Source organism: Anguilla rostrata, chromosome 5 (assembly GCF_018555375.3).
Source record: "Anguilla rostrata isolate EN2019 chromosome 5, ASM1855537v3, whole genome shotgun sequence".
NCBI lineage: Eukaryota > Metazoa > Chordata > Actinopteri > Anguilliformes > Anguillidae > Anguilla > Anguilla rostrata.
The window spans coordinates 15,469,617-15,490,699 of record NC_057937.1 but is presented as its reverse complement, the minus strand read 5'-3'; the positions used below and the strand labels follow the sequence as shown (position 1 = coordinate 15,490,699).

Genomic DNA, 21,083 nt, shown 5'->3' with positions numbered 1-21,083 from the left:
AGAGAGTGAGGGAAAGATAGAGAAGAGAAAGTGGGAGAGGATGGTATGACAGAGTTGAGGGAGGATCAGGAAGAGGAGGCATGTCTTACTTGTGGGTGGAGCTTCCCCACGCTCCGCGCTTGTCCATCAGGATGTTCACGATTTTCTGGATGAGCTGGCCGGCGGTCACGTGATCCCGGTATTTAACCGCCCTGATCAGGTGATCGCTTATTCTCTCCTCCTCACACTTCTCAGCAGAATACTCGGCGGACTGGGCCTGCAACAAATCACGTTCGTGTTACTAAAAATCACTATGACGACCGTGAACATTCAAACACAAGTCAACTGCTTCAAGTACTGTCCTGACCACATTTGTGAACTTCGTGACTCTCCATACTGGAACATGGCAAATCATTTGATGTTTGATTTTTTATTTTTTACTATTTGTCGTAAACTATTTTGTCCCTTTGTTAGTGCCAAAGAGGGAGAGAGAGAGAGAGAGAGAGAGAGAGAGTGAACACACTGCTACCTAAAGACAGCAGGTTCCATTCCTGGGTAGATGTTGCCGTTGTACCCTGGAGCAAGGTACCTAACCTGAATTGCAGTACTGTCTAAATGGATACAGTGTAAATAATGCAAACCTGTTGGTTGGTCTGGACAAGAGTGTCTGCTAAATGCCTGTAATGTAATGCAATGCAATGTAATGTAATGGATTGTGTAACGTTTTCCAGTGCAGGCGAACCCTGCATGCGTTCCTGTATACGAAGCTAGCGGCTGCATAAGCTACAACTCCACACGGAGCAGAAGCCAGTGTAACTGTAGGGTCACCGCTGTCCTGCTGTCAGTGTGATTAATAATACTGGACACATGTTTACTGATGGCCTGGGGTAAAAATGAGGGGGGGAAATATACCCAAGAAAGGGAAAGAGAAAGACATTTTTCTCTGTCTGACTGTAATCAAATATGTTTTTTTTGAACTTCACCAAAAACATTGAAACATTGCACCTAAAGCTTCATAAGTTCACAGTAAGAAATGGCAGTTTGTCCTTGCATATTGTAGGGAACTTGAATCAAATTAAGCAGAGAATCTTCTGTATAGACAGAATGTGTGTGCTTAATGGTGGAGCAGTTGGCTACCTCAAGGTAGAACACAAAATATAAGGTAGACCTCACAATTCTCATGTATTGTACAAAACATTCTATAGTAAAATGCAATATGGATGATAAGGAACTCAGTTAGGGGATTTGATTGCAGCTTTTGAATCCATAAAACCGACTGATAAACTGAACTAAAAACTAAAAACTAAAAAAAGATTATCGTTTTGAGTTCAATCAGTAGAGCAGGGGCCTTTGGAAATTAGCCAAAGGTAAGTACGTTGTTTTTATTTTTATTTTTTTAACTTTCCAAGTCACACAGTCAAGGTAGCCCCTTGTGCTGCTCAAATTCCGGATACTCTCTAGTTTGTTGATAAAAGATGAGCCCAGATGAGCTGAATGGCTTGTTATCATCATTACTGCATGTGGTCTTATATTCTCAAGGCAAATGCACATCAAAGTTCCCTTAGATATTTCAATAAAACATGGCGATTGTAAAGCTCTACAAGCGATGTGTGCAGTTAATGCATTATTACGGTCTTTTTTGCTCACTGTTACTGCTGGGAGTGTGCTAGATACAATACAGAGGGGAAGGGATTTAAAAAGATGGGATGGGTTGCTACATTTAAGCTACAACATTCAGAGGACTAATGTAATTGCCCGTGCTATACCCTGCTTACTGGATAAAGTAAATTGAATCAAATGAATGTAAACCCGATGGGACAGAGGACGTACAGTACTCTTTAGTGTGGATCCATGGCTGCACAAATGAAACCTGCCCCACTATGTTACCAGTAAACACACTAAAGTGGTTTATAATGGGTCCTCCCCTCCAATTCCAACAGCAACTTCTCATATCTGACAGAAAATCCATAGGTATAAATCACATTAGAAGGCTATTCTTTCCCAATTATCAATCTACGTCTCTTTGTGGGAACATTAAAGTCAAGTTTGACCTTAAAAGCATGATGAAATGGAAATCAAACAAAAATATTTTACGGGAATTCCGGGCCCAATCTTTAAACATTAACCCCTTTAGCCATGGACATTGGCCCTCTGATGAGGCTGGGACTGGGTGCTGAGGCCATTAATCTCCATCTGTGAGATGCGGGCCCCGTTAGCCAGCGTGACAGCATCCACAGGCACACAGGGAAATAGAGAGAGATCACACGGGGGCAAGCCACTGCAGGGTACCTGCAATACGCCACCGCCATCTTGGGCATTCAAACCTCTATGGTCGCCACCAAGACTTCCCTTCATACAGTGTACCATATCCTCTCAGTGTGTACATGGACAATTATGAACTGAAATATTTATCATTTGTATACTATCTATTTACACGGCTGGATATCTACTGTAGCAAGTCAGGTTAAATACCCTTGCGTCAGGTTAAATACCCATAATTCCCAAGGGTGCGCCACCAGTACTTGAACAGGAATCGAACCTGCAACCTCTGAGTCACAAGCCCAGTTTCTTCACCGTTCTACTTTTTACACACTGATAAACTATCATGCTAGAATTATTAGTGTATATGCACAGTTTTGGCATTTGTTGATGGGTAAAAATAAATCTTTTGAATCTGAACATGAATACGGTACCTACCTCATCTGCATGCGTATTTGCATTTAGAGTAAAATAACAATAACAATTAAAAAATAATTACATATGTAAGGAGAAAGCTTTGTTTCAAGGGCCCAGATAATCGGTCACAACCCAGCCTAGGCTAACAACCAAACGCTAACGAGCTGGCAAAGAGTCGACAACCAGTCCCCTGGAACTACAGTCAAACAGCTGCTATCACATAGCACTGCAGCGCACTCATTCACACTGTACTCCCCAACCATGGTTCGCTAAGCCTGAACGTGGAAAAGAACCGTCACCATGGCCGAATGTCGGGCCTTTGTTTTGGTGATGTCATGGCCGTGACCCGGGCAAAAACAGGTGGGCCTCGGGCAAACTTGCCAAGGCTCCACAGCCAGCTGCCGTGTCGCCTCAACACCCTGCGGAACAATACGGAGAATGAAAGCCAGCGACTCGACACGCGTCTCTCAGCCGATCGTCTGGAGAGTGCTGAAGATGGCAATTCTTCCCGCTGCAATCACGAAATCCTAAACTCCATTAAGACAGAGGAGGCCATAGACTGACAGAGAAAATGTAACTTGGGACAGACTTGAATGGAACACTAACGCAAAAAAAATTGTTGAGTGACTCCCACCAAACACAAAAACCCACGCGTGAGAACTTGTGCTTTAAATGTCTTTGTTTTGTGAGCTATTTCTGATGAAGTTGAATCGCATACTCACTATTTACTATCGCATCTAAAATATGCATTTGAGGAGATGGGGTAGTGCACTCAACAGGATCCACTGTAATAAATTATGCATTGCAATGTCTCTAGGAATTCATCAGATAAGGAAGAACTAAACATTTATGTAAGCAAAACAGACTTAAATCACCGGAGAGCTGTAATCTCAACCCGAGCGAATCGAAGCAAACACTCCCACCACAGTGTATTCTGAGGTCTGCTATGCATTTCAATACATCTGGCTGCTGCAAGTCAAATCAAATATTAAAACTCTGTTGAAATGGTTTGCTACTGTGGAAGACTTGATTCACTTGATTAATCAGCATGCAAGTGGGTCATTGCCTCATCATTGCATCTCAGACCTGCGCTTACGCGTCGCAGACAAAGAGCCAAAATGGCTGTGAACGCAGCCTTCAGCACGTCCCTTCAGCTTTTTAATGCTGCCACGGGGAAACAGGGCTCGCGGAGGACGGAGACGGCGGGGATCTTATTAAAGCTCTTCATTTGTACCCTACTGACACAGTGGCACGCGGCACACCGGCACCTCCGCTCCTCTCCAATTTCTCCTCTCCCGTCCTCAGACACCTCGTCCCCCAGGGTTTTGTTTAAAGCGGGGAAAGCCGTCCGGCGGACGGGAGCGTCCTTGTCTTTTGCGCCGATGCAAATTCGCCAAGAATCAGGCGCCGTCGTAGATCGCGGCACGGGGGGGGGAGAGGGACATTTTGGTCGCAAACAACGGGCACCGGTGCGCTTTTCGGAATCGCTCCTTCTCCCGCACTTGATCCCTGCCCTCCAGTTTAAAACGGGGAACATAAAACGGCGGCAGGGGAATTCGCGCGCGGCCTCCTCCTCCTCCTCCTCCTCCTCCGGAACGAGCGGGGACGGCGAAGACAAAGAAAAATGAAAGCCCGAAAGTACGATGGCGAACAAAAGTCACAGACTGACACCGTCTGACAGGCGCTACAGTTCTGAAATGATGCCCCCTGTCACCCGGAGCCTCCGCGTATTGATTTTCCCGCCGCGCGGAAACGAATCTCGCCAGCCCCCCCCCCTTCCACCACCCCCCCACCTCCCCCACCACCACCACCCCCTCGTCCCTCCCAGCGGCGGAGAAGCCCGACACTTATCAAACCATCTCCGCTCCTATCCCCTGCTTTTAATGGACCGGTCCCGACCGGCAGACAGGCCGCTTCTTCATCCCGCCCGGCCGCCCCCACCCCCCCCCCCGAACGCATCCGTCTGCTCCGCCGTAGTACCGTAGTGGCTCGCCGCCAGTTCAAGGTCACGCCAGTTGAAGAATCGTACGCGCGAGCTGTCGTGTTTCTTTCCTTTTTCTATTTTTTTCGCCTGAAAAATAATAAAGCGCACGCGACACGTGCGGCAAATGAAAAATATTCGTCCTTTTGAAAGTGACCGCTTCGCTCCTTTTTTTTCCCCCCCCTGAATGTTGAACAGAGGACCTTCTCCAGTGTGGCATAAACCTGACCTGCGTACACGTGTGGAGCGCAATGTACGCACTGGGCACAAACAGACTACAGACTGTGTAGCACACTGTGTGTTGTCATGCTGCCTGAGCATAGCAGTAAGGAAGCATCCTCCACAGCAACAGCCACTGATCACAAAGGAAGACCCAGTACTCTGGGCAAAATAAACCTTGGTGCATAAAATAAAGGTGTCCACCAGTTTAAAGATAATGCTAAATACATTTTTTGTGTACACTTTCCCACACACAAAATACCAAGGTCAGTCACTTTTGAGGTAGTGCGTGATGCCCATTGGCACAAGTCAAAATCATTCAAATGAACATGGCTGCCACATCATCAACTGTTTCGCGTAATTTGTATTTAAAAAAATAAAAACACTCAGAAGTGTGCATAAATACACATCCGTGCCGTGCTGAACTGCTGTTTTGAGGAGAAAGCCGTGGCCATTCCTGATTTTTCCCGGGTATTGTAGCACACAGGACAGCTCCCGCATCGCCGTGGAAAGGCTCAGGGAAGGAGAGAGAGAGAGCGAGAGAAAGAGGGGGGAAAAATAACCATATATCTGCTATTCAGTCCCCTGAGCACAGGCCACAGGAATAACGATGTGTCGTGCGGAAGCATCACCAGGGGACTTAATTACACACAGGGAAGAGACAGCCAACAAGAGAGCGGGAGAGCTGAGCTCCAACAGCACAGCTCCACATCACTCTGTCTGTCTGTCTGTCTGTCTGCTATCGCAACAGCCTCACTCCTAGAGGCATGGTGTCTGTCTGTGTGTCTGCTTCACTGTCTGTCTCTGATATTACAGCATCAGCGCACTTTTAGAGAAGAGTGCTGTCTGTCTGTCAGTCTGTCTGTCTGCTTCAACACACTCACTGTCTGTCTCTGATATTACAGCACCATCTCACTTTTACAGAAGAGTGCTGACGGTTGGTCTGTCTGTCTGTCTGCTTCACCACTCTCGTTGTTTGTATCTGATATTACAGCACCAGCGCACTATTAGAGAAGAGTGCTGCCTGTCTGTCAGTCTGTCTGTCTGCTTCAACACACTCACTGTCTGTCTCTGATATTACAGCACCATATCTCCTTTACAGAAGAGTGCTGTCTGTCTGTCAGTCTGTCTGTCTGCTTCAACACACTCACTGTCGGTCTCTGATATTACATTACCATCTCACTTTTACAAAACAGTGCTGTCTGTCTGTCTACTTCACCACTCTCACTATTTGTGTCTGATATTACGAGTGTCTCACTCACAAACCAGGGCACTGTGTCTCACTGCTACGGAGGTGCACTGGGTTTGCTGTCTGTAAAGTATCACACTGATGTCTCCGCCCCATCTTCAGAGCCTTACCCTAGTCTAACTGCATATTTTTAAAAACGTGTGCTGGCTGTCAAGTGCAAGTCCACCATTTCACCCCAAAGGCAGTGTGATGTCCAAACAACACAGTAATCCCATACAACCATGGATCATCTACCTACTGTTCACAGATGTTGGGACTCGATTGGTCAATGTAATAAAGAAGATGAACTGAGAAATCTTGACCACATCAGATGCTAAGTTAATTTAGGGTGCTACTACATTATTACATTTAGGATATTTTTAAGACATTTTAAGGATCAACTTATTTCAAAAATAATTATCTCTTTGCCCGAGTGTAAATTCAGTTTTTCTTAGGCAGGGTCATAGGGCAGACCTGACAGAACCATGCTGGTAGCTGTAACATACATCTCCTGAATGACACAAAAAAAGCCAATTTGTTCTGATTCATGGGTGGCCTGTAGACACTGATTTGGTGCAGCATTAGATTCACACAACAGCACAGTCTCACTCCTCATGGTTTACAGTCCGTCTCACTCCAGCAGTGATGGACCGTCTGTCTATAACCACAGATCTCTCTCCATCTGAAGGGTCTCTGCCTCATTCCTAACACAATGAACTGTCTGTAACAACACCACTAGTTTGTGCACTAGTTTGTTTTACAGTCTAAAAAGTGCCCATATTGCACTTGGCTAAATATTCTCAACTACAGTTTGATTCTTTCTACCAGATGACAATAAAAACTAACTGAAAAAACGATAATCCAGTCATTTGTGATCTTGCCTTATCCAGGGAAGTGACTCCATGAATAATGCAGTGCCGAGAGCTCCATCTACTCTCACAGCCCACTGTCTCAGGTTAATTAAAGGCTCATTAAGTCAAGTCCTTGGCCGCACGGGCAGCTGGCAGAGCCGCAGTACCTCTGTGGAAGTGAAATATCTCCACACACACATGACCACGCACGCGTGCGTATGCACACACACTGTCACACCACACACCACACCCCAACCATCGGACCACTCGCATGCGCACACAATCATACATACACACACAAATGCACACACTCACTCACCCCCACATGAGCACACACACACATACAAATACGCACATCGCACGTGGGCATGCATGTACACACACACCAAAACATACAAACCCCTGCACATGCACACGCACGCACACACATTAACATACACACACTTGCACACACACACACACGCATGCAAACACATGTGCACACACACACACACAAACAAACAAACAGATACAGACAAACACTCTCTCACACACACACACACACACACACACACACACACACACAGAGCATTGCAGTAAAATAACACCGGCAGGCCGTGCCACATTCAGCAGATCGGGGCTGGACACGGAGAGCGGCGGCCTCCCGCTCCTTACGATCTGACGTTATGAATTATGAAGTATGGCCGCCACGCTCGTGTCAGATGAATTACAGGGATGTAACATGGCTGGCCGCTCACCCCTGAGAGACGGGCGATCGCCCAGCGAGCGAGAGAGCGCGTTCCCCCGTCTGTAAATCACGGCGGAAACGGCCCTCTGAGAACCCCGCCATCGCTCAGAACGCGGGGCTACGGCGCCGTACCGGGGCGTGTCTCTCCGCCGCGGCGTCGTTTGACGCCATCTGTCTGTCAGGTGGCGGGTCTGACAAGTGGTTGGGAGGGAAAACGGGAGGACGTACGCACATATGCTAACGCCGAGGTATGCCTATTAGACAGCCCCTGAGGTGCGGCATCGGTGCTCTAAGTCACAGCCGTGAAATGGAGGGCCACACCCACACCTGTACAACAAGGGTGTGCACTGTAATAAGAGGGGCCGCACCTGTATCATCGGGGGCAGTACAACAGAAGAGTCACTTGTAGCATAATAACCCAACCCTAAAAACCAAGCATCACACCAACAAAGATCTACCCAGCTCCATCTCTCCTTTTGTGCTTCACAGGTGAGATTACACAGTCCAGCACAACCCTGTGCTTCAACATATTCACGACTTCTGTGCATTATGCAGCAGTGCCTCACAATTCAAAGGAGCCTTTTCCACTGGATTTACACATTTACTAATACCACCCGTTTGTTCTGGAGGAACAAGCCGTCGATATTGATTCTGTTCCTGGGGTACGCATCATCGCTGCTATTGTGCTTTAGTGCTGCTGGCTGGTTGAACAGTAAGCAGAGGCGATGTGGAGTTAATGCGCGGTCTACAAAGACTGGGCACGTGCATATCGCTGCCCATAATCACAGCCTAAGACGGACGGCCGGTGACAACGAGGGCTAATTACAAAGCTAACCGCCCGCTTTCGCGCTGGCTTCCATTAACATCCGAGCGCGCTCGTATAAAACGCATTACAAACCCGATCGGACAAAGTGAACAAAAAGAAAGAATGGGAAAGGGGGGAAAAAAGAGAAAAGAAATGACCTCACGTCTACCTTACTCTTTGCTATCGGGACCTCCTAATCTGGCCTTGTGGCCCCACAGCCCTCCACAACTCATCCCTAATGAAGGGCTGTAAAGAAGGAGCCGAGCCCCGCCCTCCCCCCCCCCTCCGCTATCCTCCTCGGAATCGGGTATCGAAGGAGATAGCGGCGCTCCACGGAGCGGCATCATCTCCAGATCTTTTCCACATTACCGATCCCATTAGAAAGAAAACACTAAAAGGTAATTGAATTTCGGCCTGTTATCTCCGTCTGTGTCAGGCCGCGACGCAGTAACTTACTCTCGGGAGCGGGGATAACTCAATCCTGTCGGGCGCGGGCATACGCTCGCCATCCCCGAGAGCAAACCCGCCCTAAATCACCCCGCCCCTCCATCACCGCTTCCCGCGGATATGGACTGTGACAGGGAGCAAACATAAATTTATTTTTATCTGTTTAATAATTCACTTCCGAGTGTCTCGGCGCTTCCGCGGAGCTCCCGCGCAGCTAGCCGCGGATTCCATTACCCGCCGCGGCGTTCGGGGGAAAGGGGCCGCGCTCGTCCCCCCCTGGCGCGGTCGCCTCCTTCCCCTCCAGTGGCTCGCGAACGGGACTGCTAAAACCGCACCTCGCCGACTGCACTTTTCCGGTATTGTGCATAACGCCACGCGGTTTGCTACTAGCAACACGGTCTAAGCACTATCACTGAACTGCTTCTCCTACGCGTCCACTCTTCTTCACCAGAAAACCGACAGATAACTACAGTACACAGTCCCTTGTGTTCATGTACAGACCAGCAACACATGGCAAAATATCATTGTTTCAAGTAACCTCTCAACAACTAAACCAAGTAAATGTCACTAAAGGTCCACAATGCCTTTTACCTATCTGTCAATCACCATTCATAAATATTGTCTATTATAGTATAGCACGAGTGGAGTATATTCACCCGTTCATCAATTTTTCAGTGAACATGTGGTCTTGAGTAGAACCCCATGCCATCAGTGTCAGAATAGAGTTTAAGCAAGAACGAAAGTGCTCACTGTAGTGGTATAAATGTAAATACTGTAATTATGACAATATAATAACTGCAAATATTTTATTAGAAGCACCTCACAAAGAGTAATAAATGGAGTATAACATTTTTATGAGCACAATTCCGTTAAGTGGCTATATTAATTCATTTTTATGAAATATATCAGTATGGAAAAACAAAGCTTTGTTTTTGTCAGGATAATTTTTTCAGGACAACAAACCTGCTGCCATTATTCTTTGTCTCAAAAGGCCAGTACTAAGCCTCATGTAGTGCGGGCTACATAACAAATAAAGGCACAATCGCTCCCTGATTGCAACACTTTCTGCTTTTATATTTTTTTGTTGTTATCCTCCAAAAACCAAAAGACATAAACGCTATAAACCTGGCCTTTAAAAAAAATTGAAGACCGCAAAAAAAATCTCGCCCCAGGGGCATGTTTCATTCGGTGGTTTCCTTTTTTATTGTGGCACGGGATGAAACCAGCGGCTCTGAGAAAGACGGGGGGAGAGCCAGAATGGAGGAAAATCAATACGGCAATATCAGTGCTGCACTTATCAGAGGCTCAGTTCTCTCAGAGGTCAAGCACGAGCTCCCCCTCCACATTTAAGTGGGGAATTCAATTGTAAAACATAGTTTGCGTGGCTATGTGGATATCTGATTATAGCAGTAGACAGGACAGTCATTTAAAAGGAGAGGGGGGTACAAACAAGAAAACGAAAAAGAAAAAAAAACTGGGCCTTTGGTTTGGGAAGGTCTCTGGCAAGGTAGGAAAAATACTTGCCTGCCCTTGGTAAAAAAATGTACAGGTTGTAAAAATAAAATAAAAACACAGCAGCTCTTTTTAATTTCCTAAATTCAACACTGGAAACGCAAGCTGTGTGACAGGATGACTAAAGCCAGTCGACAAAACATAACTTCTTTTTTTCTGTTGTTTGTTTAGCATTGTTTTTACTGAAGTGACTCATGAATAAACCTTCTTCGGCGCTGAGCGGCTTCCTCTGACACCTCCCTCACCCGAGCGTTTCGAGCCGCGAGGAGGAACGTCACACGCACGCCAAACACCGGCCGCTTGTTTGGGTTCTGTCCCGCGTCAACCGGTGGACCAGCGCGGTGCGGCGCTTTAATCCGTCGTCCCGGACGTTCGGGAAACAAAACCGGCGTAATTGCAGCTGACAAGGTTGGTACAAGCCGTGAAAAAAACTTTGGTTTGAGAAATTCCACGTGTCACCGCCCGGTCAGGCCTCCTGTCTGCTTTTGGACAGGCCTGGAGTTAGCGGAGAAACAGAGCTCAGCAAAGCCGTTACGGACATGTGATGTGGCTGTCATGGAGTCATTTCCTCTCATTTTTATGATTTGCTATTCAAAAGGATATTTTGTTACAGTGTCTGTACACATCTTGTGAGAACACTCGTTGTTCTGCCTACGCGCTGTCACATATATTTTAAAGCGGAGCGGTCATTATTCCTACAGTCACATGGAAAACTCACAGCATAACCTACATTTAATTTTTTGTGCAGATATGATGTATGATGGTTATGAGCAGTGCGATTTGTGCACAGGCGTATTGGTAAGATGGCGCATTGGGTTTAAAATCTGAAACTTCCCTGGAGAGTTTAGTTCCTTCATGCATTCTACAGAAAGAACACAACAAAAGTCACATTCACAGGGAGGAGGTGTGGTCGGCTATAAGCATGGCCGCGGTTGAGACTTGTGTGGTGAACTGTGAAGTCCCAGTGCTTCAGCTGACCAGAAGGGTGGCTCCTGCAGTACCGACATTTCACCACTAGAAGCCAGCACAGAAAGTCGCGGTCGTTCAAACCGTGCCCGTTCGGTTCGGGGTGCTTCGTGGCAAGCAAGACCCTGGCGTGACCCTCCGTGAAACATCGCACGTTTTTACAACTCCAGCATGTTTTTTATTTTTAAAAAAGAAAGAAAAGAAAAGAAAAGAAAAAAACAGAGGGCTCTTCAGGCCCGGGTCTTGCCCCGCGGCCCGGTCCCTCTGTCGGCGTTGTTGGCGGCGGCAGCTTTAGTGCTGGCCGGGCCCCCGGGGGGGCGGAGCCTCTCTCTGCCCGGGCTCGGCGGCCGTATTCCTGTCAGCGGGAAATACACGCCCTGCGGGAGCGCAATCAGCCCGGCTCCGCGGGACAGGAAATGATTCAGAGGAGCGAGGGAGGGAGAGGGTCCCGGGGCCGGCCCCCAGCGCCAAGGCCGCCGCTCCCGCTCAATGGCGGGACTGTACTCGGCCCCCCCCCGGAGGCGGCGGGGGGCACCTGGACCCCCGCCCAACGAGTCCGGGATAAATTAACATCTCAGACACCGGTATGTTTTGGTTAAGGTACGTGCCAAGGGTAATCTACAGAGGAGGGGGGGGGGTGGGGGTGGGGGGGTCTTCATTATTCATCGTGTTTAAAAGAAAGCATTTTTTACTGTGGGCTGCATTGAGAGGTCTGCCAGCATCACTGACAACAGCAGTTCTGGCATCATGGGAGTCGGAGGATGGCGGCTTGTGGGTTCATAAATAACTCGCCTTGTTGAGCGTCTTGCACCTGGACTGTTTTTTTTTTGGTTCTGTATGTCTGGAGATAGAAGTGATTCATTTTATGTCACTGTAAAGAGTGGGGGAGAAAACTGCAGCTTCTTAGATTCCTCTATGCCTGGGGACTTGCCTAAGATCACAGACAGATCTTATGACTGTACCACAGTAGCTCAGCACGAATGTGCAGTACGTGTAAGATGGCAGGATTTGTATCTTTCGTCCTAGAGAAAGCAGGAGTGTGGGTATGAAATGCACCCTCCTGTGTTCAAGAGAGCATGGGATTATGGGTAAAGACTGCATCTGGCTGTGTGTTGGAGAGTAGAGGATTGTCTATGCAGACTGCACCCTCCCATGTCCTGTGTAGAGAGTGGGGGATTGTGGGTAAGAGCACTCACCTCAAACTCTCTGTGTTTCTGGAGGTCCTCAGCACGCTGTCTGTTCAGGATGAACTCCGCCTCTTTGGCCACCCGCACCAGGTGATCCTTCATGTTATGACTGAGCAGACTGTTAAAGGGGCAGAGGAACCATCAACATCACATTAGACACACAATACAGGGGAACAGAGAAACCATCACATTCAACACACAGTACAGGGGAACAGAGAAACCATCACATTCAACACACAGTACAGGGGAACAGAGAAACCATCACATTCAAAACACAATACAGGGGAATATAGAAACTACCACATTCAACACACAGTACAGGGAAACGACGAAACTATCTAAATCATATTCAATGTAGAATATGGGGGAACAAAGAAACCATTGTATTCAACATATGGGGAAGAGAGAAACCACGGCCATGACATTCACCACACAGAGCAGGAGAAAAGAGAAATCATCGTGCTCAGATTTGCCTATTTTCACAATGGTGAATTACACAGATGTGGTTGAACAGTTACAGGGGAGTTTGGTAAGACCCACATGGAGTGAAAGCTAATTGATTTGTTACTGATATGCATCTGACACAGTGGGGACCTCTGCCATGGCGCTACACGCGTGGAAATCCCTAATGTTATCTGGACCAATCAAACGTTCAATAGTGCCCCAGCCAAGAACAGGTGCTCCCCATCCCGGGGTCACAGCAGGTCAGGAGCGTGTAACGTGGAACAATAGCAGCCCCCGGGCGCTGCAGTGTAACCCAAGCCCAGGGTTACCGCAGGCCTTCACAGGGCGCTGTGACCCTGCCTGCTCTCAATAATGCTGCTCTCTATCCTGGGCCCGCATTATGCACACACGCACACATGTGCACGCACACACACACGCATAAACACACCAACACACACACACACACACACACGCACATACGCACACGTGCGCACACACACACACACAGACGCACACGCACACACTGTACTCTTAATCTGAACATGACAAAAACACAGGATTCAGAATTGTGTCAAGCAGTATTTTTTTTAACACTCCTGACACCCACCACCCACTACCTTCTAAATGTTAATAATATTTTAATATGTAAATGATGTATCAATCTCTGTTGTGTCTCTATGGGGAGCACCTTTTGGCGTAGGATGACATTACTGACAACGTAAAGAGTCCACCCCATGGTTAAAAGAGAAAAACTGAGAGACAGAGAGTAAGAGCAGAAGCTTGAGAGAGAGAAAGCGAAAGAGAGAGCTCATCTCCCATGCAACAGAAAGCTGTGTTATTCCCAGCATGAGCAGCAGGAGTCAGGGATCATGGCCCCTCCCCCCCTGCCCGTCAGCCCCTCCCATCCCCGGCGTCCCAAAGGAGCAGGCAGGTATTGACGGAGACTTGAACTCTGGGCCGCCGCTCCAGATCACCTTTCCTGGCGGCATTGATTTTTATTCAATACAGGCCGCGTGCTCCTCGGTCCGGGGCATAATGAAGACGGGGGTGGGGGGGGGGGGGCAGCGGGGGTCACCCTCTCCAAATTATAATTACCTCCCCTCGTTGACGAGCTCGATGAAGGCCATGCCCGCGTTCTTCTGGATGGAGTTCTGCCATTCCTGCAAGTACACACAAACAGCACGTTAAATAGTACACTAAACAGTACACTTAATAGTACACTCCTCCCGCTAACAGTGCATTTGGGTTACAGCACTCTCCACCCGGTTGGTCGGGAGGGGCGGCGATCTGCAACGTTATCCCAGACGGGTGGGGGGTGGGGTGTTTGGGGGAGGGGTCAGGAGAAGAAGGTGTGAAAAGCCGAGGTTAGAGCTGGTCAATGAGTTTCCGTCGCGAGTAAAATTTGAAATAATGGGATCGCCCACCCGGAACTGCCTCTATCATCACTTCGTTCTTCTCTATAAAGCGCACGATGTTCGGAAACCGCAGCGGGCTTAACACCGATAACATGTTAATCACGTGCCAATCTTAGAAGTCAAAGAGCAAATTTGTTAAGATCCTGTTTCTTTTTATGAAAAAAAAAGATTAGTAAAAGGTGTGAAATCTCAGCCTGTGATGTCGAATAGCCTGCCTTGCGGTTGGCGGGGGATAGCGAGCGCCAACACAGGCCGGAAATCGCACGCCCAGCTAGTGTCATCTCTTCCTGGTTCTCGGGCTCCGCAGATGACGGTGACGGAGAAGTTCCAGCTCGTTCGGAGAGACGGAGCAGACCCAAACACTGCCACCGCTACCATCGCCCCCAATTAGCCCCACGCACGCTGAGAAGTCCAGGCCGCGCGTAACGGGAGCTCCCGTCAGAAGGGGGGGGGGCAGTGAGTTCATCCCCACACAGCCCCCCACAATTCCGCTCTCAATCTCCCGTTACGGGGCGAGGCGTTAGCCCAAACGAGCCAATAGCGCGTGGCCGAGAGGCCGTGAAGGGGAACCTCCGCGGTCGCCGTCTTTCGCGGCCGGCTCGACGTCTCGCCGCTTTGCATGCGGCCAGCGGAAGAATAATAAAGGGACGTGACCCGCGGCACGCGTGAAGTGGAAAGCTCTTCTCTCTCCCTCCTGGGGGAGCCGTGAAGAAAAGCGTATTAAAAAACCTTGAGGCAAAGAGCTGAGGCAACAAAGCAGACCCCGTAACAAATAACTGTTTGAACCACGTCTGGTCAATAATTTCATAGCTACAGTACAATAATTTACTTTTAATCACCTGCAATTTCCTGCTGCCGTAAAACAAGCGCTGAAGCCAATGATAGATGCCTTGCCCCCCAGCCTTGCCCCCCAACCCCCCCCCCCCCCCCGCCTCCCCAAGGACGTCCCTTTTCTCCAGGAAGAGAGATTTAACAGATTTGGGAGTTTTCTTTTTTAAATCAGAGGAGAAAATACAAGAAAATAAACATGGTTAAACATCTGGAGTGGCAAGAGGGGTTCTGTCAGGCCAGGAAAGGTCTGCAGGGCTGGCAGCTGTCATCTCCTTAACAGCTCATTAGATGAGAGCAAGACTGGTTTTATAAATACGCACACGCAAACAAACAAGCACACTCACACGCACACAGGCTGGGGAGGCGTGAGCGTGTCAGCAAATCTAACATCAGAGATAATATTCTTATTGAGGTTTTCCCACTATTTGGAAGCCATTTTGACACCCAAGCTGCCTGCTGTATTTATGGCTGTTCACTACAAGTCCTAGAATACACTTCACTTTTGTTTGGTGCATCAATAAGCAGGCCCAAGGTTGATGCGAAACAGGGTGCCGGGCTACCTAGCCAACCCGTCTGGCAGAGGAAACCGCAATCACCCGTAATTGGGCGGAAAATGTTATTTACGCAGGAAAAGGTACACAATACGTCCGCACTCGTGTCGCAGTGTAAGCAGACGCAGATTACGTCGTGGGGTGGGGGGGGGGGGTGCGGTATCAAAACAGCCTGGCCTCGGGAGTGTTTTTTGTTCAGCTGGGCCTTATTGGCAGTGACCGTGTTTACTATACGCGATAGCAGAGTGGGCTCAGCGGGGAACAGGCCGCATGCAAATGCGCTCTGCCGCAGGCGGTTAGGAAGGCAGCTCCCTGACCGAAGGACGTTAACCGTGAGGCCCCCTGGCTGAAGGGCCCGGGGGACGGCTCCCCCAGTGCCTGCGTGGAAATAAATGCAGCAGGAAGCCGGGCCGTAAAGATGCCCGTCTCTTCCACTGCTGCTCCTCCGTCGAGAGGCCAGCGGCCACGCCTCTCCCAGGGGGCGCCGTTTCCTCCCCAGTCAGTCCCTCTTTCAGCTTACGAGTCTTTATGAACTCGGCTGAAGCGGTCCAATGCGAAACGCCAAAATCTAACCACAAGAGATGTGCATGATGAGCAAAGATACTATACATTTCCTTCCGGACAGTCAAGATCCATGACACGTAGCATCACATAAAGAATATTTGTGTATAGAAACACTATCATTGTAAAGAATTAGCAGTTGCCAAGCTATAGGCAGCTAAATGATTAGCATAGATGGAAATGAGCATAAAAAAGGACTGTAGACAGACTGTAGAGCACTGGTATTGCACACACATAGGTGAAGTGAATAACAGTGCCAGCCATTAATGCAGTAAAAAGGTGGGTCATGGAACCTCCTCGTGATTAGAAAAGACAAACACTCGGAGGGTCTTGAGATTGTTATTGAATTTTGGTGGTCCGGTCAGCCCTGACAGACTTTATGACCCGATAAGCTTTATTTCACCCTGCCCATGATGAGAGGATACAAAGAGTCATTTGTGACCTTTCACCTTTTCCCCTCTCCACACCCCTGCCCCCCTTCCAAACGGGAGAGCACCCGCCCACAGTCACCTCCATCCCTGTCTCACTGCCCTGGTGTGACCAGCCACCTGAAATCGTCAGGTCTCACAGACGGCACATGACGGCATTTGCAGGGCTAATAATGCTAACGCCTCTGCTACAACAGAACAACTACTGCTACTGCTAATACTGCTAGATATGGCTATTAATACTAGAACTAGCAATGACAATATTAATATGACTGCTGCTCCTACTCCAACTGCCGCTGCTACAATTATTGTTACAATAATTATATTTAAATGATATTTAAAATTATAATTATTATTATAATTACCATTGTTATTTGTAGTAGTAGTAGCAGCAGCAGTAGCAGCATTACTATTACTACTATTAATAATAATAATACGAATATGAAGGCATGAAAAAGGATAGGGTCAATGTTAAAGTAAATCTCCGTCATGTCCGTTTCTTGGGGAAGCGGTCAGTGTGTTCAGCCCCTCTGCCCTGGAGCCAAAGAGCAGCTGCCCTGTGTTCAGTGAGAGGGATGACATCACTTCCTCCAGGGACAGTGCAGTCTCAGAGAAAATCGCTGCAGGACAGGGCTGCTCTTCTCCATTCCACATCAGGAGCACCGCATAAACTGGCTCAGTCACTTCAACAGTGCACTCTAACCCCGGCTGCAACAGTGACCATTTGGGTACGGCGAGGGAAACAGCTTCAGAGCCGATCCTCAATAAGACCTAACGAGAAGATCACCGCTGTGCTCCCGGTGCTGTGTGAGGATTGGTGAACAACGTAGCTTCCAATTCGGTACTAGTGTTCATGTGCTGCAATAAACGGGGCAACTTCACTAAAAGTTAGCCAGGGAACATTCCCACGGTGGCAAAAAAAAGTACTGGTGCGCTCTCCGCTGAGACTACGCTTCAGTGGATGCTGAATGTCAGGACTGGACAGCTAGACTGAGCTAAGTCTGAGGCTGAAGAAGCCTGAAGCCCAATCAGGAATACAGATTTAAGAGTCCAGTGACACTAAGCACAAATATATTATGTACCTCATTTTCACATAAAACACCTTTCTAAAAGACAGCATTTAAGTGCGACATTTAAAGCAGAATAATACTGTTTTCTACCAGCAGAAGACTGACACAACATTCATGGTAGTGAATTAAAGAAGGTCTAACAGTTTTTCATCCACTGGCTTGTCAAACACAGTCTGACACCTCTTAGAGGAATGACTGCACTGCAGATGTGTGGGGATTCACACTCAAACGGCCACCGGCATGTTCTTGGATGCTCGTTAGGCTATATAAAAATGTATTAATTTACAACACAAGACTGTGGTTTGTGAATGGGGGATTCCACAGAGAAATATTTACTAAAACCCTACAAAAAAGGAAAGCCAATGCAGGACTATATATAACCAGATTATGGTTATTGACAATTGCCTTAGGCAGTTGACCTGGAAAGATCTGCAAACATGATTGAAGTATTGTTTTTTTTTTTGTTAACCTAATAATCACTTCTCATAATCGACATAATTTGTAATGAAACTGAACACAAAGCACTCATGTAATCAAACTCCCACATCACCGGGGAAAGGGTAATACTTACTTTTTCATTTAAAAAAAGACTAATTTTCATAAAGTTCTAATCAAATTTTCTTCAGCATTTCACAATCGATACAGCGCTTTCAAAGACCATGCTACGCTGATCAAATCTGATGCAGTGTGTCAATCTTTGTATTTTTTCCTTGTATTTTTAGTCCTTGTCTTTTTTTTTCCTCTCGTGCTCATATTCATGGGCCAAAGCTGAAACATAACACCACAGATTTTACAGCACGCACACTGGCAGCTACGTGCTACAATAACTACAGACAGGAAAATGAGCGCATTCCAGATCTTCATAGCTGGGACCAATGGGGGAAAATCATCTAGTTTATTAATTGTGGCAGCCCAGGAAAGTTTTCTTCTGTTTTGAAAGACTTATTACGGCCTCTGATAATAATTCCGTCCTTCGCCGTCGTGCCTTTACGTCGAGGGGCGAGCGGGCCGCCCGTAAAACAGTCGGGAGGCCGCGGTAAAGCGCGCTCCGTTTCCAGAGGTCCCTGTTCGGCGGGGCCCCCGCTTCCTGTACGGCCGGGGCTCCGTCACGCCGCGCGGCTGCCTCGCCGCGGGGGGGCCGCGCTCAGCTAAGTGGCGGTTGATATTTCTCTGTTTTCCCTCCGTCGCACCGGAGGGCGCCGTTCAAAGGGCCGGCAGGGGAAAGCAGCGTGGCGCCGCCCTGCGGGTCAGACCAGCGAGGCGCGGGGGCGGCCGTTTGAGGCGTCCCGCACCACGAGAGGGCGCGGGGGGGAGGGGGGGGGGTAGACGCTCGGGTTGCACTGATCTTGAACCCCGCGCGCGTGTTTTCGTACACGGTGGGGTGTCGCTCCGGCTGTGCCGGGCGAGAGGTTTCCGGACCGCATTCCTCTCCCAGGTCTCATTCCGCGACGCGCCGGGGCGTGCGATTCGTTTAAGGCCCGCGCCGACGGCCACGCTCACGTGCGTTGCGGTCGCCTCGGGAAAACTAAATGGCGCGCCGGTCCTTTATAAAAACACGATAGAGAAATCCGTTCGGAGGTTTCTTGCTGGGTCGCTTGCGTGCGCCAGGCCACTGGAAGGATTCTTCACTGTCAAAGGGGGTTTCCAGCTCAGAGTATTGATCCTGTAGCCACGACGACCGCATGCGCTGTGCCTTCAGGAGGTTAAACTCCGCAGCTCCACGGCTCACTATTCGGCCTAGAGGTCAAGGGTCAGGAAGTGCCAAGTACTTTGGGAAGTCAATGTCTCTCTGCCCATTCACAGGCCCATCCTGCTCCATCTGTTAAACAGGTCAACGCTGGCCTCCTCACTGGCTGGGCTGGTGACACAAGATCTTCAATCTGAACTGGATATATTACCGCAATGCACTAGGGCCATAAAGCACACATCACATTTTAGACACAATTGCTAGACACCCTCAGACAGGACACAGAGAGTAGAACTCTGGGCTGCACAAACACCACCATACAACACCGTGGCAGGACGTGCATTGCCTATAAGTGTGTCCGCATGTTTTACATAATCCAAGTGAAACCAGAATTCCCACTATTTCACATTCATTTGAAGCCCATAATTAAATGCAACGCCACGTTAGCCGCCGCCAATCAAAAGCTCATACCTAACAAAAAGCCATGAGCAAACCTCACTATAAACGGAGGCTGAAATCTCGTGCTTTGTAAATGGGCTCTAATAACAGTGATGAGGACGGGGGGGGCGCGGTGGGGTCCGCCTGCCTCCCGTCTGCGCAGAGGATGCGATTCTGATAAAGGGGAGAGCGCGTGAGGTAACAGCGAGGCCCGGGGAACGCCGACTGATTTACTGAGCGCCGACGCAGCCAACAGAACGTTCATCTGACGGGTCCTTTCAGATAGCTGCCCACGGAGAAGCCCAATGAGATGATTTCTAGGCAGGGGAAACGGTGCCAGAGAGTGGCCGTGCGCATTATTTATTTATTAGGTGTTTAAGGAGCGAAGCCTTTTTAAGCGATGTGCTTCGGAACGCTCCGCCGTTGTATTTTCTTTCGAACCCGGGACCGGGGCACCGCTTGCAGGAGAGGGGCTGTCAGACCGAATTAGCCAGACCGGAACAACGAGCTCCCGCGCGGCGGAGTTTGAATGGCAAGATGATGACTTTCAGAAATGATATTCGTGTAATGAGGAGACGCTCTTTGAAGGCTCCATCACGTACAATTACCTTGATGCGGTGGCGGATGTCTTGATACAAGCTCAGAGCGGGTTTTTTATTTTTTGTCTTCCACCCAATTCTCTTTCGCTGAAAAGATTAAAATCGTGAGCAAGGACCCGTCTCTCTGATGTCGGGAAATACGCTGGATTCCCCAAAGGAGGCGAGAGACAAGAAATTCTACTCCACACGCAAAAGCAAAAAAAATGCATAAGTTACAATTCCAAGGTCATTAGCCACAAGTCAAGGCAAGACACCATTTTAATGAATGTGGGGACTAGAGCAAGAGTATCCCTTTCTAAGACTGGACACACAACAGGAGAGAGATCAGTCTTTTGACAGGCATGTTGCAGTATGAAACCAGTGGCAACCAATCACTCAAGTCATTCTTTGATCAGTTAAATCAAGATTTTCAATGGGAATTCCTTCCTTTCACAATGGAGCGAACATTCTTTCCACAACCCCCATTGTTGTCACCTGAGCA

General features: G+C 48.5%; 1 protein-coding gene across 1 annotated transcript in view; it reads right to left on the bottom strand.

Annotated features, from left to right (window-relative positions):
• LOC135254811 (lipopolysaccharide-responsive and beige-like anchor protein) overlaps positions 1-21,083 on the bottom strand; it is a 208,477-nt gene that overhangs the window by 113,238 nt on the left and 74,156 nt on the right. Inside the window, 3 exon segments of the mRNA XM_064335333.1 lie at positions 90-256; positions 12,588-12,696; positions 14,118-14,182. Coding sequence (XP_064191403.1) covers positions 90-256; positions 12,588-12,696; positions 14,118-14,182 — 341 coding nt within the window.